The sequence below is a fragment of the Bacillus rossius genome, chromosome 1 (genome assembly GCF_032445375.1).
Source record: "Bacillus rossius redtenbacheri isolate Brsri chromosome 1, Brsri_v3, whole genome shotgun sequence".
NCBI classification, from domain to species: domain Eukaryota; kingdom Metazoa; phylum Arthropoda; class Insecta; order Phasmatodea; family Bacillidae; genus Bacillus; species Bacillus rossius.
This window is the reverse complement of record NC_086330.1, coordinates 201,458,139-201,476,470: the sequence shown is the minus strand read 5'-3', so window position 1 is coordinate 201,476,470 and position 18,332 is coordinate 201,458,139. Positions and strand designations below refer to the sequence as shown.

At 33.9% G+C, this 18,332-nt stretch overlaps 1 protein-coding gene across 3 annotated transcripts in view; it reads right to left on the bottom strand.

Annotated features, from left to right (window-relative positions):
* LOC134527242 (BTB/POZ domain-containing protein KCTD20) overlaps positions 1–17,910 on the bottom strand; it is a 276,293-nt gene extending 258,383 nt beyond the window's left edge. Inside the window, exons 1-3 of one of the 3 annotated variants that reach the window (XM_063359739.1) lie at positions 17,554–17,910; positions 8,075–8,248; positions 7,845–7,970 (exon numbers count right to left, since the gene is read on the bottom strand). In XM_063359739.1, the coding sequence (XP_063215809.1) occupies positions 7,845–7,970; positions 8,075–8,205 (257 nt within the window). In that variant the 5' untranslated portion in view covers positions 8,206–8,248; positions 17,554–17,910. The other 2 variants (XM_063359737.1, XM_063359740.1) reach the window with 2 other exon arrangements.
* Positions 17,911–18,332: the final 422 nt, after the last annotated feature.

Genomic DNA, 18,332 nt, shown 5'->3' with positions numbered 1-18,332 from the left:
TACAAAACACGAGTCAGAAACGTCAAGTGTATTAAAAAAGGTATAAATAAGAAGTTTCGTTCTGAAGTTGTCAGGCAGATGACAATACTAAACTTTTAGGTATGTAGTGTAACCTTGTATCTCAAGTTCTATTTTTTTTTGTTTCGCTTGCAGTAAAATGTAAAATAAACATGAGTGATAAATTTACTTTGTAATATTTTATGTACCAGAACTGTTGTACGGTTTTTATTTAAACGAAGTGGTGTATCACACAGTAACATCCACAGACGCCGAAACAGTTAAGCATAAAAATGGCGTTCCTTTAAACGAAAAAAAAAAAAAATGTTCTATCCGCTCTGTCTGGTTACGTATGAAACGGGCGTGATAGTCCAGTGTCGTCTTGTGCTTCTCAGCACATCACAAAGCCGTTGCGTTGGCTGCTACAGCTGACTCATCCCACCCCTATCAGCCGTCCTTCATTCGTCTTTGTATCTCACTTCCCCCCCCCTCTCCCGGGTGACATTCCGTTTTCCTACTAGTTCGCGGGGTCTCCACTAGAATACACTCCATACGCCCGGGGCGGAACGCAGCGCTATCCTACGAGGAAAAAATGAACCACTTCAACTGACCGCGCGCGAGAAAATATTATCTCCCACGCGCTCTTAAGGCAAAATATCCATCTCTCAAGGTGTCAATGTGAGCAATGTCCTTCTCCAGATACTCTAAAGCAGCATCTATATCATTCTTTAGACTGTAATCCAGATGATATGAATGTATATAAACAGTGGGTCAGTACAGACAGAACACAATTACAAACCTTTACCTCAAGTGTAGAAGACTTTATGGAAATTTTAGTACAAAAAATGGAACTCCTCATACCCCATTCCTATACCACAAAAACAATCGGACTACCTCAAGCAGCTGAAAGAGAAAATAAGTGAAAGAGAAGTTATAGCTTTATAACATTTCAGTGAAAATTTTTCCTTCGTTATCCAAAATGAAGCACAAGGATACCATTGGACAATAGTAAATGTACAGTTCATCCAGTAGTCATTTACTACAAAAATTCAGACAATGCTAATTTGAAATAAGCAGTCATTGTTTTTTGTCAAATGATTTGGATCATGATGTTTCCATGGTGTATAAAACAGAGTCAGAAATAGTCACATATGTTAAAATACACCTGCCTCATGTAAAACACATACATTATTTCAGTGATGGTTGTGCTGCTCAGTACAAGAACTGCAAGAATATCCTCAATTTGTGCCACCACACACAAGATTTTCAGCTCACAGCTTCTTGGTCTACTGCAATGAACACATAACCGGTATTATCTTTCATTACATTGACAAGAATGATGTGGATGACGTTCGTTCGACTCTACAACAACGGTATACTATGGCAAAGACAATCCCAGGCACAAGAGGGTTTCACAATGCTTCACTAATATCCCAGTATGAAATAGGAATGAAGAAAACAAGTCAGGATAATGCATATTCCTTAGTTTTCAATTTCGCTACAGCAGCTAGCAAAGACCCTGGTGGTACAATATCAAAACTGTATACTGGTTGCTATGTGTCTTGTGTGTATGACAAAAAATGGTTCGTTGGTGTTGTAAACAACATTGACAGGTCAGAAGAAGATGCTCAAGTAACCTTCATGCACCCTGCCGGTCCAAGTGCTTCCTTTTACTGGCCTTCACCTCGAGACGATGTGTGCTGGGTTCCTTTTGCACACATACTCAGCATCTTGCAGGCACCATCAACAAGCAGCTCTGGCAGAACTTACAGTTTTTTGAAAGAAGACTTGTGCAAGTGTGATATAGAAAGGCAGCTTTATCAGAAAAGCAATGCAGTTTGCTAATTGCAAAAATTGGAGGATTGTGTCTGTAGATTCTAATTCATTGGCAATAGATTTGTGTAAGTAGGGAATTTTTTTATGTGTACATATAGCATTAGTAAGCGATTATCGAGTACATTACATGTTGCCAGCAGAAAGCCACTATTTTTTTTTAATGTATCTTATAGGATCTTTGCTTCTCTTTTACATAGTACCAAGCTCATTTTTTTGTGAGGTCTGCCTTTTGAGAAACAGTCTATTTTGTAATAAAGGATGCAGATGATACATGAAACATCAGTCATGTTAATAATTCTGTTATAACTTACAAACCATTCTAGATATAGCAATTTGGTGGCAAAATTTGAATTCTCTAGAGAATTTTACATAAGGAAAAGTGTTATTATTCTGAAATATTGGTACTACAGTGAAATAAAAAGCAAGGAAACATATACTGACCAATTTATGCTGTCATTACAACCTGTTTTAGGCCAAAAATGGTCACAACGAAACCTTCTTTTTCTCAGGAATTATTTGAGATTGAAATCTGAAATGTTGGTTTTTAAGTGGCCTTATGTCACCAAACAAATGAACCTATTTTTATCAATATTAAAAAAACAATGGTTACATTTTCAATTTTTGTTGAATGAACTGAGATGGAATGACCCAGCTACATAATTTTAAAAAATCAATGGAATCCATTAAATAGTTTTGGAATGCCGCTCATTTGAAAAATGTGCTTTTTTCCAACTTTTTTGATTTTGAACCAACTTCAACATGGGTACAAATATTTTGGGACGAAACCCTTTTAGCACACTTATTGTCTCCACTGGTTGTAACTGCTGTAATTTTTTTAAAGCTAATCCGAAATGATGACCTGACACGCTCCTGCCTGGATTGAAATGGAATGGCTCCATTGTGTACGGTTAATGTACAGATGATCATAATTTGAGTGAATGGTTTAGAAGGAACAGGCAGTTGCATTTAAAATATTTAGTTTAGTTCCTACATTATGACATTTTTCACTTTGGGGTAGTATTCTAGATATGTTAAATTTGTGAGGTACGATATATCTTATCATATCCTAGGTTAGGTGAAATGTTTCATGTACAAAGTTAGGTAATACATAACATTTCTGAGGTTAGTTTTGTGATTGTTATTATAAAAACGAAATGAAAGATAGCTTATGTTAGGTTAGTTACCTAAAAAAGTTTTTGTGAAAAAATATGGGATGTAACAGCATTTTTTTTATTTGGCCAGGAGTCTATTAAACATGGCAATAAAAACTTAGTACAATTTATACAGTACTTGTGAAATCACTATTTGTCTTGTTTTAAATGGCTTTAATGACACAATTTTAGAGTGAATTATCACTGTTCGCACTACTGAGCATTTCACAAACCAGTGTGAATATTAACACACTTTTTTCAAGGAAAAATCAAGGAAGATTTTTAAGTACGTAAAAAAACGGTAAATATGTACAGTCGCGGTAGATGCCAAAAAAAATGCTAAAAATCCGAAAACACTTTTATTCTGTACTCTTTCACTTCCTCTTTTCAAATCAACCGGCGGAGATAAGAAATTCCAAATACTTTCGGAGATATAGAATTTTTTTAATTTTCATCACAATACCTGCGTATTCATGCGGAAAAAAATGCTAACAATCCGAAAATACTTTTATTCTATGCTCATTCACTTCCTCTTTTCAAATCAACCGGCGGAGATAAGAAATTCCAAATACTTTATGAGATATCGAATTTTTTAATTTAGCAATACAACGCCCGTTTAACCCTTCGCACGTCGCCATATTTTATTTTGACATGTGTTAGTGAATGCGTAATAAATAAAATGGTCGATTAGGTCAGGTCAGTTACATTATAAATACTTTCAAACTAAGCGGACATTAAAAATAATGTGATTTTAATTTAATGGTTCTTTAGTTTTAAATTATTTATAATGTAACTGACCTGACCTAACAAAACCCGGACAAATGATGAACATTAACAACTCACGTAATTTTTTTTTACTTATTACTTGCGCAACAATATCCAAATAAAAAAATAATACTTTAAAATTAGAAACGTTAAAAACTCACCTAAGTTGGAGGCGGGTACATTTCCTTTGCCACTATAAGGAAATGATGTAGTCGTTCACGGCAGAAGTTGACCGATTAATTAAACATCGTATTGAACAATAAATGAATAAATAATCACGTATTGGTTCATTTGAATACTGACCAATCACGGAATAAATAATCACGTATTGGTTCATTTGAATACTGACCAATCACGGAATAAATAATCACCTATTGGTTAATTTGAATACTGGCCAATCACGGAACAGTCACGTGACAAAATTGTCCAATAAGAAACATGATACTCGTAAACAAGAAACCTTATTATCTATCAAAAGAAACAATGGTGATCGCCGCATACTACGCAGGTATTGTGATGAAAATTAAAAAATTTGATATCTCCTAAAGTATTTGGAATTTCTTACCTCCGCCGGTTGATTTGAAAAGAGGAAGTGAAAGAGCACAGAATAAAAGTATTTTCAGATTTTTAGCATTTTTTTTGGCATCTACCGCGACTCTACATATGATGAAATTTAAAAATTCGATATCTCCTAAAGTATTTGGAATTTCTTACCTCCGCCGGTTGATTTGAAAAGAGGAAGTGAAAGGGCACAGAATAAAAGTATTTTCAGATTTTTAGCATTTTTTTTGGCATCTACCGTGACTGTACATATTTACCAAAATTACCTAAAGATTTTTCAGCTTGCAATAGTGCAGAAGTTTCCTCCTATAATAATAAAAAGTGAGAAAATAAGGTAAATATTTACAATCGCGGTAGATGCCAAAAAAAATGCTACAAATCTGAAAATACTTTTATTCTGTGCCCTTTCACTTCCTCTTTTCAAAACAACCGGCGGAGGTAAGAAATTCCAAATACTTTAGGAGATATCGAATTTTTTAATTTCATCATATGTAGAGTCGCGGTATATGCCAAAAAAAAATGCTAAACATCTGAAAATACCTTTATCATATGCTCTTCAACTTCCTCTTTTCATTAAAAGCGGCGGAGATTAGAAATTCCAAATACTTTAGGAGATATCGAATTTTTAAATTTCAGCACAAAACCAGCGCATTCCTGTGGCGTGCGTGCACCATTGTTTCTTGTTTACGTACGAGTATCTATTTTTTTTATTGGATAATGATGTCACGTGATTGTTCGTGATAGGCCAGAATTCAAATGAACTAATACGTGATTATTTAGTTCAATTATTGTTTAAAACGGTGTTTAATTACCGCCTCCAACTTACGTGAGTTTTTAACGTTTCTAATTTTAAAGTCTTATTTGTTATTTTGATATTGTTGCGTAAGTAATAAGTAACAAAAAAATTTACGTGAGTTGTTACTGTACATCCTTTGTTACGGGTTTGTTAGGTAAGGTCAGTTACATTATAAATAATTTAAAACTAAAGAATAATTAAAATTAATTCACATTATTTTTAATATCACCTTAGTTTTAAAGTATTTATGTGATATTAAAAATAATGTGAATTAATTTTCACATTATTTTTAATATCACCTTAGTTTTAAAGTATTTATGTGATATTAAAAATAATGTGAATTAATTTTAATTATTCTTTAGTTTTAAATTATTTATAATGTAACTGACCTGACCTAATCGACCATTTTAGTTTACTGTTCACCCTCTGTCCGGGTTTGTTTGGTCAGGTCAGTTACATTATAAATATTTTAAAACTAAACAGCCATTAAAATTAATTCACAAAATAATTTTTAATGTCGGCTTAGTTTGAAAGTATTAATAATGTAACTGACCTGACCTAATCAACCATTTTATTAATTACGCATTCACGATTCACGTATTCACGAACACACGGCAAAATAACAAAAATGGCGCCGCTCGAATGGTTCCACAGGTCTTGTATTGCAAAATTAAAAAATTCGATATCTCCTAAAGTATTTGGAATTTCTTATCTCCGCCGCTTTTAATGAAAAGAGGAAGTTGAAGAGCATATGATAAAGGTATTTTAGGATTTTATACATTTTTTTTGGTATCTACCGCGACTCTACATATCATGAAATTAAAAAATTCGATATCTCCTAAAGTATTTGGAATTTCTTATCTCCGCCGGTTGATTTGAAAAGAGGAAGTGAAAGAGCATAGAATAAAAGTATTTTCGGAATTTTAGCATTTTTTTTGGCATCTACCGCGATTGTAAATATTTACCTAAAATAAATTAAAAGTAAACATTAACAAGTGCAACTTTTTCTTTAAAATGAAATTTAAAATAGTTTTTTTGGAAAATATGTACAGTCACGGTAGATGCCAAAAAAAATGCTAAAAATCTGAAAATACTTTTATTCTGTGCCCTTTCACTTCCTCTTTTCAAATCAACCGGCGGAGGTAAGAAATTCCAAATACTTTAGGAGATATCGAATTTTTAAATTTCATCATATGTAGAGTCGCGGTAGATGCCAAAAAAAATGCTAAAAATCTGAAAATACTTTTATTCTGTGCTCTTTCACTTCCTCTTTTCAAATCAACCGGCGGAGGTAAGAAATTCCAAATACTTTAGGAGATATCGAATTTTTTAATTTCATGATATGTAGAGTCGCGGTAGATACCAAAAAAAATGTATAAAATCCTAAAATACCTTTATCATATGCTCTTCAACTTCCTCTTTTCATTAAAAGCGGCGGAGATAAGAAATTCCAAATACTTTAGGAGATATCGAATTTTTTAATTTTGCAATACAAGACCTGTGGAACCATTCGAGCGGCGCCATTTTTGTTATTTTGCCGTGTGTTCGTGAATACGTGAATCGTGAATGCGTAATTAATAAAATGGTTGATTAGGTCAGGTCAGTTACATTATTAATACTTTCAAACTAAGCCGACATTAAAAATTATTTTGTGAATTAATTTTAATGGCTGTTTAGTTTTAAAATATTTATAATGTAACTGACCTGACCAAACAAACCCGGACAGAGGGTGAACAGTAAACTAAAATGGTCGATTAGGTCAGGTCAGTTACATTATAAATAATTTAAAACTAAAGAATAATTAAAATTAATTCACATTATTTTTAATATCACATAAATACTTTAAAACTAAGGTGATATTAAAAATAATGTGAAAATTAATTCACATTATTTTTAATATCACATAAATACTTTAAAACTAAGGTGATATTAAAAATAATGTGAATTAATTTTAATTATTCTTTAGTTTTAAATTATTTATAATGTAACTGACCTTACCTAACAAACCCGTAACAAAGGATGTACAGTAACAACTCACGTAAAGTTTTTTGTTACTTATTACTTGCGCAACAATATCAAAATAACAAATAAGACTTTAAAATTAGAAACGTTAAAAACTCACGTAAGTTGGAGGCGGTAATTAAACACCGTTTTAAACAATAATTGAACTAAATAATCACGTATTAGTTCATTTGAATTCTGGCCTATCACGAACAATCACGTGACATCATTATCCAATAAAAAAAATAGATACTCGTACGTAAACAAGAAACAATGGTGCACGCACGCCACAGGAATGCGCTGGTTTTGTGCTGAAATTTAAAAATTCGATATCTCCTAAAGTATTTGGAATTTCTAATCTCCGCCGCTTTTAATGAAAAGAGGAAGTTGAAGAGCATATGATAAAGGTATTTTCAGATGTTTAGCATTTTTTTTTGGCATATACCGCGACTCTTCATATGATGAAATTAAAAAATTCGATATCTCCTAAAGTATTTGGAATTTCTTACCTCCGCCGGTTGTTTTGAAAAGAGGAAGTGAAAGGGCACAGAATAAAAGTATTTTCAGATTTTTAGCATTTTTTTTTGGCATCTACCACGATTGTAAATATTTACCGTAATTTTTTGCTGCCTCACTTTAATAAATAGTAGGTACTCAAGAAATTTTATGAATTATTTCTTTCTTTCAAGAAACAGCCTCTCTCGTTAACATACTAGGAATAGTTTTTCATATTATACCTCATTCTATTCTTGTGGTACACCCTCCTCCTCCTGTCATCAGAATCGTGATAATCTTCTGTGTCGCTGCTGCTGTCTCTGTCATAAGTGTGCCGATCCTTAGGTACAGACATTGCACCCTCAGATCTGTAAATCACAAATACTCAATAAATAGCTTCATTACTAAGAAATCAACACATTATATTGTCTGCATATGTTATAAAGCTACTCTCATAAACAAAACTACTAACCTTGAACGACTGATGAGCCTAAAACCACGCTGCTCCAAATGCCAAAATCTCTCCAAAAGTCTTCTTGCACAAGTTGACAATGATACAGAACATGATTTAATATCCTTTATTTTGCTCGTCACATATTTCATTCATGAAGTTGCGTAGTTGTTAAACTGCCTAATTATCGGAATCCTGAGGAAAGAAAAACTTCGTATCTCATATTACGAAAACCCGACAACACTTCTTAAATACCAACTCCAAATCAGGTTCAAGTATTCCAATGAAAACAAAGACAACAAACAGACGGAAAATTATTGGAGATATCTTCTTCCGTCTTCCTGAAACATCAAAGCTACCAACATTGAAAAGCACAACAGTTCTTTGATTGGGCATTAAGTAAACGCAGTTGGTCATTTTACAGTTTTATAAAAGATTGCAGTACCGTTTCAGCAAATATTTTAATAGAACAATATAGCAAACTCAGGCCTTTTAACATGGCGAACGCTTGCGACACCTGGGGCCTTTTTCACAAAACTCTACTGTGGTAATTACCAATGTCATTAGATACCAGGTCGTCTCATCTCGCTATTTTACTGTTATTGGTCAATCGCGGCTGACGTACATGCTAGACCATATTGCCGCGGGAATTCAAATTAATCACGTGTCTAAATGGCACTTTCTTAAATTTTCCGATTCACATAGACTGATGTAATTTATGTACAGGTTAAATGTATCATGTGTTTCCGCTAGTAATATATTTAATCTTTGTTATGTTGTCAGTTATTTAATCGTAAATTAGGATCAAATGTGTATTTTAAAATCTAAACTGGTGTTGTTGGTAAACATTGTGATGCGTGCTGTTCTTGCAATATTCACAACATTGTGTTATTTAATGCTAGTTTGTTTATGCTTGTTACCATTGATAAGTAATTATATTCAATATTACATTTAGCTTCCTTGCTAGATGTTTAAGTGTCAACATGTTATGTTCATTTGCAGTAGTAAACAAACTTTGTAAGTGTATTAAATATCATACAATATAACAAGTTTTATGGTAATGACTATCCTCCAAAAAATATTCTAAGAATATTTAATGGCCCTTTAACTACCAAATTTCATATTTGTGTGCAGTAATATGATTTTGTCTAATCCATTGCATTCTAACCTGTGGATCTTCCACATGTGATCCCTCTGCCCTTTACCTATCTCTGAGCTTTCCAAAATCCCCTCCCTTTAATTACCTTAACCTATTTCACCATTCTTTCTTTCTCCTCCTTTACAATGTGTCCCACACAAGCTCCATCATCATCACTGATGGTCTATGCATCTTCCTTCTTCCGTCATCATTTCTCCTCCGATATTTGTCACTTATCTCACTACATTGCATTGTACCTTTATAACTCTTAAATGTCCATCGCTAGGTACGAGTCCCAAATTCCTGTGGCGTATTCCATATCTGGTTATCACCAGCATGAAAGATGCCTTTTCATTGACTTTTATTTCTCTCCTTTAGTGTCATAGCAGTTAACCCCAGACCCCTACTCCCTTCTTCACCGTCCGCTTTTTTTTTTTTTTTTTTTTAATCTACTCATCATGCTTTCCCAGACATCTTTCATTATGAAAAGCAAGGGCCCCATGGCACTCCCCTGTGGTACGTACTCCATGTCACCACTCCCTCTTCCTACCATTAATTTAATATTAAGTGAGCTAGTAATTTTGCATAGAAAATTTTATTACAGACCTGTCATTTATAATTATTAATTTAAGTAAAAAAATTTAACTGCACTCTAAAGCTGTCTGGCCTACTATTAACCATGTCCATTTACATCAGCTCTAATTCTTAAGAATGGTAACTCCTGAGTAACATGGTAAATGATCACTATGTGAAAGGTTTGCTAGGTTAACTAGGATCTGTAATCCTGAAAATGGTAGCTCTAAGTGAAAGATTTATTAGTGTACAATAATAACACAATTATTTTTTTAAAGTAATTAATTCTTTAAAAGATATATATTTCTCTGCTTAAATTCTTTCATTTTAATCCTTACTCAACTTATTTACCAAAAACTAATAGTCTCCAAAATTACCACATATACTATTAAATTTTGATATAAAATCTCAAATTAAAATTGCAAAACAAACTCCCAGATCATTTACCATGATAAAAATATTTTGGTATTTTGGCATTCTTGGCAGGTACATGTTTCCAAGCTGGTACAGTCAAACCTCTCTGAAACGACCCCTCACGGTTCCCAGGAATAGGGTCGGAATAGAGGGGGGGTCGTAATAGATGTTTTCCGAAATTTTCAGTTGATTTCAACCCCCCCCCCCCCCAACCCCTTTTCCCAAACCGCTATTCGCTAAGAAACCAGCCATACAATAGCAGGATGCTGTCACTCACAATGCTAGACGGCTGTGCTTTAAACCTTCATGACAAGTCCGTCGCCCTACAGGCCACCTCTAAAGAAAATATGTCAATAGACAGTTTATTTTTACTGGTTAGATTACATGTACGATTTCTTGCTTGCCGTAGTTAAATACACTAGAACCCCGATGTCACGAACCCCGGATTTAACGAAGCAGTGATTTTACGAATACATTCTCGAGAACCGTCAAAAAATTGGACATTTTGACCAAAATGTGAAAATCAGAAGAAAAAAAATTTAAAACAAAACAAAATGAAAGATTATTAAAATCTGTTAACTTTAACACACAGCGTATTTTTTGTGTCGGCTTTAATATTTCCAATAATGTTCATGTGAGAATAACAAAAAAATAATGGGACATTTCCTTTAAAAATACGGCAGCAGTAGCTTGTGCAACGTAAGTGGGAGCGCGGGAATATCGTCTAGACAGGCTGGCGGCAGCACAGGCTGCGAATGCATGACGTCATACGGCTTACCTCTCCTTCCCTTGTCTAGACTTCAAGGTTCATCCCTCCCAGGCATACAAACCATCGTGTCTCTCTCCCCCTCCTACTTCAACGTCCTTTGGCATGTGAAACTGTCAACATCCTTCCTCACCTTCACCAAACTGTGTGCGACTAAAGCCAGGTTTGTATAGTCCAGTTCTGGTAAAATGAAAAATTTTTAAGGGCCCCCGCGACAGCCATTTACCGTTAATTGTTTTGATACAAATTGTTTGTTAGTTACACAACATTATTTCTGAAGGAAAATCACTGAAACTTCAAAATTTATTTAATGGAAAAATTTAGCAGGGCCGTAAAAGTATTCATTTTTGCCGCAAATGAACTATACTCGCCCTTCCTGCCGGACAACATTCTCGGCGCGTGACGCATGGCAACTACAGTCGTGTGCCGCGCACAGCCACGAAAAACCTACGCAATTTCCAAACTATACTATATATCCGACTGGAGTCTGTTTACGAAAAGCATTTAAGAATTTGTTAATGGTTCTTTTGAGATAAAATGGCTAAAAGACATGTTTTCGAAGTTTTAGGTGTAAAAAACCCGTTACAAATTTCTTGAAAGTATCATAGGGAAATGCATTACACCTTTATCTTTATTTTTCCGCCATATAATGTTATGGTCACCGCTCAAATTTCACTGTTATCTGACGGGAACGAGATGACTGCGCGCCAGTTCAGAAGCCTTGCACTTAGAGGTTTTACCGCGCTAGAACTACCATTGAGCGTCGATCTTATCATCCCGCTTCACTAACACACACGCTGACCAGACGGCGCCCTAAAGCTGATTAGAGGAAGCATGTAGAAATGCAAGGCAGGAAATTTTTCCAGCTTATCAACCAGGACCCGGGCAAGTCTTGACTATTAAGCTTTTCACATTAAAATATAAGAGACTTGTATTGTGTAATTTCGGTGTTATTTAGCGGTTTTTCTTAAAAATCGCTTTTTTCGCATTTTCCATATAAATTCGCGGAAAATTTCGCGATTTCGCGATTCACCATATAATCGTGGCCCTAGTTATTGCTCGCACGAGAGGAGAACGTGGAATGTTAGAAGAAAGATAAATGCGGGGTAGACAGACGGCAGCCAGTGTGTTTCCTGCGCGGGGAATAAGTGGCGTAGCCTTTTTTTTTATGCTGGGTGAAGCGACCTTTTTCTATCAACCCACGGGAAAAATTAATTGCTTGAGCTGTCAAAATAAACATCGCTGCGGCAGTTAAAACAAGTCGAGGCGGGCGTGCATCCAGTCGGTCGCTGTGTATTGTCAACCGATAGTAATCAAAATCAAGAGAAATCCAGCAGGTAGCTTTGCCTTAACTGCGTACCACACTAGACACTCGCAATAAGCTAAACGTAAACACGTTGCCACAAAAACCTTTATCTGCACCCTGCCGACAAAGGGACGTGGAATGGGGGTTGTTAAGCGCTGACAGCGGTCGACAGGAAGCACTCGGCAAGAGAAACGCAGCAACACGTTACTCACCACAAGAAACTTATTTTCTGTCTGTTTATCTTCGGATTTTCGGCAATTTTTTCACGGTTCCTCGAAATCGGGTTGTAATAGAGAGGTGGTCGCAATAAATGGGGTCGCAACAAAAAGGTTTTACTGTATTCCTAAATATGCTCCTTTCCCACTACGGCCACTACTTACGCACCATAGTGCAGGCAGTAAGGCATACTCAGTTTCTGATTTACCTGAACACTTCTTCTGGAAGAAAACATGCCTAAAACACTGAAACACTTTATTCCTACCTTGTGATACTTTCCAACAAGTGGTCCGCAAATATGTGGCTTAAAACACAAATATCACAGACCATTGTTTAAAGTCTTTATTACATGATACATCGCTGGGTAATTTTATTTCATCTCTTAACATTGGAACGTAAAATTGTACTAAGCCGTTAATGAGAAACAGTATCACATAAACATCATTTGCAGTTTAGACAAACATAATTTTTTTTTGAACGAGAGTAACTAGAATAAAAAAATATATATTTTTTAATTTGTCAGAAAATTAAACTACTGGTAGAAGATGGAGCATGAGAATAGTTTTTTTTTATTTTGTGATCAGATGTTCACAGTAGTAATCATATTTTGAACTGTTAGTTACAAAAAATTTCACCACAAAATGCCAAACTTCTGCTGTAAGAGGTAGAAAAAGAGGCAGGTTTTTTAAATGTGTAGACAGTGACATTCCTCTAGTTTCAAAGGTTAAATGTGCAAAACTTTATTTGTGTAGAATAAAATTGTACATTTGTATATAAAAAAAAAACAGCATGCAAACAAACATATACACTTAATTTGTATCAATATAAATTTTTATTTACATGTTCGTAATTAATCTCCTTGATTGTGTTTGTAAGATTAATTTTTTGTTACAAGTAAAAAATATATAAATGTTGTAAGACCACCTAGTGAAAAATGACCAAGCTAATAGTAATTACAACAATTATGTGAACAAATAACCATCAATAATATAATCCACTATAACTCTAGTGTGTTAAAATGTAGTAAAAATTTATGTACCTACTTAAAATAATTCTTAAGTGACAGGATTTAAACCTGGAAACTTGTAATCCATAACTACGTACAAACCACTGAGCCAAATAAACATAATAATTTACTGTGAAAAATATTTCATTGTAGGTAAGTGTTTGTATCCTAGGAGTGTAACATCTTTTAAAACTTGCAATATTTATTTTTGTGACTATTAAATTTATTACTAAATGTACTCGTGATTATATTGATGATTTGCATTTCGAAGTCACCATTAATTTAACAGATTTTCATTATTTTTCATGCACATAACACATTTCTCTATATCTTAAATTGTTTTCATTTTATTAGATGCAGTCTGTATACTCTCATCATAATTCTTTACTGCTAGAAACAGTAACAAGGTAATTTTTCTCAAATAATTCATCAGAAATATTTCAACACTCCAAATCTGATCCCAGAACATATTTCATTACATCAAAATTCAGTATTTAACAAAATATATAGGTAATTCATAATAATCTACATTTACTTATGCCTATTATAAATTGTGGTGAGTAAGAAGCTATAAAACAAATACAATTAGTCACTATGTTCTGTCATACAAACTACATCAATTGACATGATTTTTTTCTCTAAATATTTCATCAACATAAATAGGCACTTCAAGTATGTTTTATAATGAACACATATTTGAAAGATAAATAAAAAGCTGACAAAAAATACACAAAACCTTATTTTTTACTACAGGCATTATCTCATTACTATTTTGCTTTAATTGCTTTTTTCAATGCAAATGTGTAGGAATTGTTTTCCCAACTTATAGCTGATGATTTATTACATTAATTTACATAAAAAGTAATTTAATATTTTTTTCTGTAATTTTACATATTTGCGAAGTTTCAAATGGTTTAGCGTTAAGTCTCCTTAATGAAATATGTACATAAATAAATTTTGTTACCAAGATATTTATGTAAATGATATAACATTATTTACATGTTGGTTAATACCACCTCTATTAAATGTTAAATTTATTTATTATACTGTTGCCATTAGTTTTTTTTTTATAAGTCATTTCGCACAAAATCCTGGATAAAAAGAATTAGTGTGGCAGCTAGCCATGAAAATTAATACCATATTTTCTTTATCTCTGAAATTTATATGGCATATGTATGTGTGTGTGTATATATATATACATACACACACATACATTACTATATATTTGTACGAATAAAATATAAACTGCATGGCTTTCAATATCATCACACTTTAATGTGATTGTTAAATGGACAAAGTCACAAGACCCACTTGGCTGACCCAGCCACAGGCTGGAAACAGTGGATGATGATGCTTAGTATAAATTTTGGTGTGTAGTAGACAAATACAGGTTATAAATTGAGGTAAAACTAAGCATGACTCCCTAAATACTTCATTTGGAGCTAACAAGACATATTTTACATCACTAGATTATTACTTGTTACCATGGGCACCCATACCTGGGGCAAAGCACCCCCCCCCCCCCTTGATAGAGAAAGACAAAAATGTAGTTACGTATAAGTCGTCCAACACTGAAATATTTTCACGTAGAAGATTTTAAATATATGTACCTACTTACAAATCACCATTTGTCTTCCAAAATATTTAAAACACCATATACCTCCAGATCTCCCCCCCCCCCCCCCCCCCCCCCCCCAAAAAAATATCTCATGGGTGCACTTGCTTGTTACATAAGTATACAAACACATTTGTAACTTTTCCATGCATCTGAATTACTTAGTTTGATATACTACATATTTTCTATTCATGTTGAAAACAACTGTGGTTAGGTTCAGGTTTTTTTTTGTTAAACTGCATTAAATCACTGTGGCCCAATTATGACCACAAAACATATTAAAAATTATAAAATGCACAAATATGTAAATATAATAAGAACATAGACAATTACTTGTGAATGTAACAAGGGACAACTCTTTACAATATGACCAGAGTTATTTATTTAGTTTCAATTTAGTGAAAAACCAGAGAAAGAAAACAATACAATGAAAGAATGAGTGATCTGACAAGCTATGAAATGTTTGCTATTTAAAGATAAACAAAGCAATGACAAATTCATTAAACCAGAAAATGAAGTTCATTAGGTGTGGTTCACATCAAACATGCTTTTATTCAATGAACGATGAGCAATATCAGGAGCCTTATTGTTTTCCTACAAACATAATACATCCAATAACATTTAGTCCTGTCAAACAGTTTTAGAAGTTCTATCTTGCGAAGTCATAAGTTTTTGTTAAACAATTCTGTAGCAAACACACATTCTGAAATTATCCATGACTGCAATTTAAAAGTAAATTATTTCATATGAAATACAAAAGATTACTATCACTCCAAACACACCCCACAATTTTTTTTTTTGCTAAATCTAAATTAAATGACACTTCCTTCAAAAAATCTATAAGCCTACTATTTATGTTACAATTTTTTTCCTTTTCTTGCACACTTTGTTGCTGCTTCTTCCAACACGTTTTTTACTTAGCTGTCGATTGAGATGATTCAATCTTTAAAAAGTCCTTATTCTTACAAATGAAGCAACCAATTTCTTCTCAACAGCAGGCATTTTTACATTACTAAACCACAGCACGAAAACAAAATCAAAACAAGCACGCAATTTCACAGTTTTGTTTACTTTGAAGGTCTAGCGGATACGTCATATCACGGAAACACCCGAACGACCAAATTCGTTTTTCTTCTGTTGAGACGACCTGGTATCTAATGACCTTGGGTAATTACTATTAAAGTATAGCAAAATTACTGCAATATTTTACCCAACTATGGTACAGGGTAAATGTGAACATAACAGCAATAAACCATTACAATCAATGTAACTTAATATTATTGTGTGTTCGGCTAATGAAGAATGTTTTTTTCAAGTGATTCTGAAGACGATGACGATCTAATAAACAGAAACCGTAGATCTTTTAGGCCAAGAATAGATTATGGTATGTTTGAAGGTAGCTATCAATTTAATGAACGATTTAGATTAACTAGCCAACAGTTTCAGTGTTTACTGGATGAAATTGGACCATTTTTGAAACATGAAACAAAAAGAAACACAGCTATAACACCTCAACTACAATTACAGCTAAGTTTACACTGGTTAGGAACAGGCGCCCAGTACCATGCAATAGGGGATATGCATGGTACATCAAAGGCATCAGTTTGTAGGTCAGTTAAGAAGCTAGTTATAATGTAATCAACAATCAACTTCTACGAAGGATGGTGTGTTGGCCTGAAAATTGTGTTAACATAGTACATCAGTTTCATCAATTATCATCAATACCTCTAGTCTGTGGCACAGTTGATGGAACACTGATAAAAATTGACGCCCCTACACATCATGTACCAGCTTTTGTATACAGGCATGGGGAACATTCAATTAATGTCATGTTTGTCTGTGATCCTGACCTTAAATTCTACTATTGTAATGCTAATTGGCCTGGCAGTGTCTATGATGCCAGGGTTCTTCGAAATAGTAGTTTACATCACAAGATGGAGACAGGTTGGAGACCATACCCAGAGGGTGTATTACTGGGAGATAGTATCTATCCCCTAAAATCTTAGCTGATTCCTCCCATTCTAAGGGACCCAGAAAATGAAGCACAATGGCGATTTTTGAGGGCACACAGGAAAACACGACATGTAATTGAAAATGCCATAGGCATTATTAAGGAAATATTTCCATGCCTGAACTATCTTAGAGTAGATCCAATGTTTGCGTGCCAAATTGTTCAGTGCTGTGTAGTTATGTGTAACATAAGCAAAACAGATGGTGTGCCTTTATTTCAAGAAGATAGTGACAATGAAGTGGAGGACGAAAGGGAAAATGAAACTGAAGATACTCAAGGACATGAAAAACTGAACTTTTACTATAATAACTTTAACAACATTTAGAGAGATTTGCAGTGATTATTATTAACATACGACACCAAATAAATGCCATGTTCATGACTTTTTCAGTCTTTGGAAACTAGCACGATCTCTCCTTCATTGATCGTGAAATTGTCACTAATTACAAACGTACCATTTGGTTCTTCTGCAAACCTAGTTAATCTTCTTCTTTTTCTAGTAAATCTAACTGCATCATGTAGTTGCTCATTTTTAGATGCTGAATCAGAAGCCTCATGAGGAAGACCATATTATGATAGTCCCATATTTCTTATTTCTGAGAGGGCATTCTCCTGTCTCATAGTCGTTTCTTGAGAATATCATCGTAGAAGCATGTTTCATAGTCGCTGAAACCGTGCTTAATAACACGAATAAGATCGTCATTGCCAAGACAACTGCTGGTATGTCTCAAGCAATTGCTTGTTCTGATCGCAATGCAGAAAATGGCGGATTCTCGTGAACCTCATATTTTTAAACTTAAATAAATCCTTTATGAAGTGCTGAAGCAAATTTATATGTATTTTAAACGAGTTTAGTGTTTGTTTGTGACCAGTGGTTACATTTTCAAGTGCTAAACAGACACATTTATTTACATATCGATCACAGAACGAGTACAATGGATGTTGAAAACGATGTGTTTAACGATGGTTGATGGTACATATCACAATCAGAAAATTTATTTCTACATTCGTGACACCCAGAATACTTTAAAAATAATTTAAGAAAAAGTGGCATTACACTGTTGATATAAAATAATTTTCCACAAATTTTCGTTAGAAGTTTGGTACTAGTGTAATGGTTAGGGAGTTGTGTTTAAAGTATATAATAGAGGAAACAATACGAATGTGGTTCAAATCCTGGCACTGATAGAACTTTTTTTTAGTTACAGTTAATGAAAAATGCAAATATACGTAG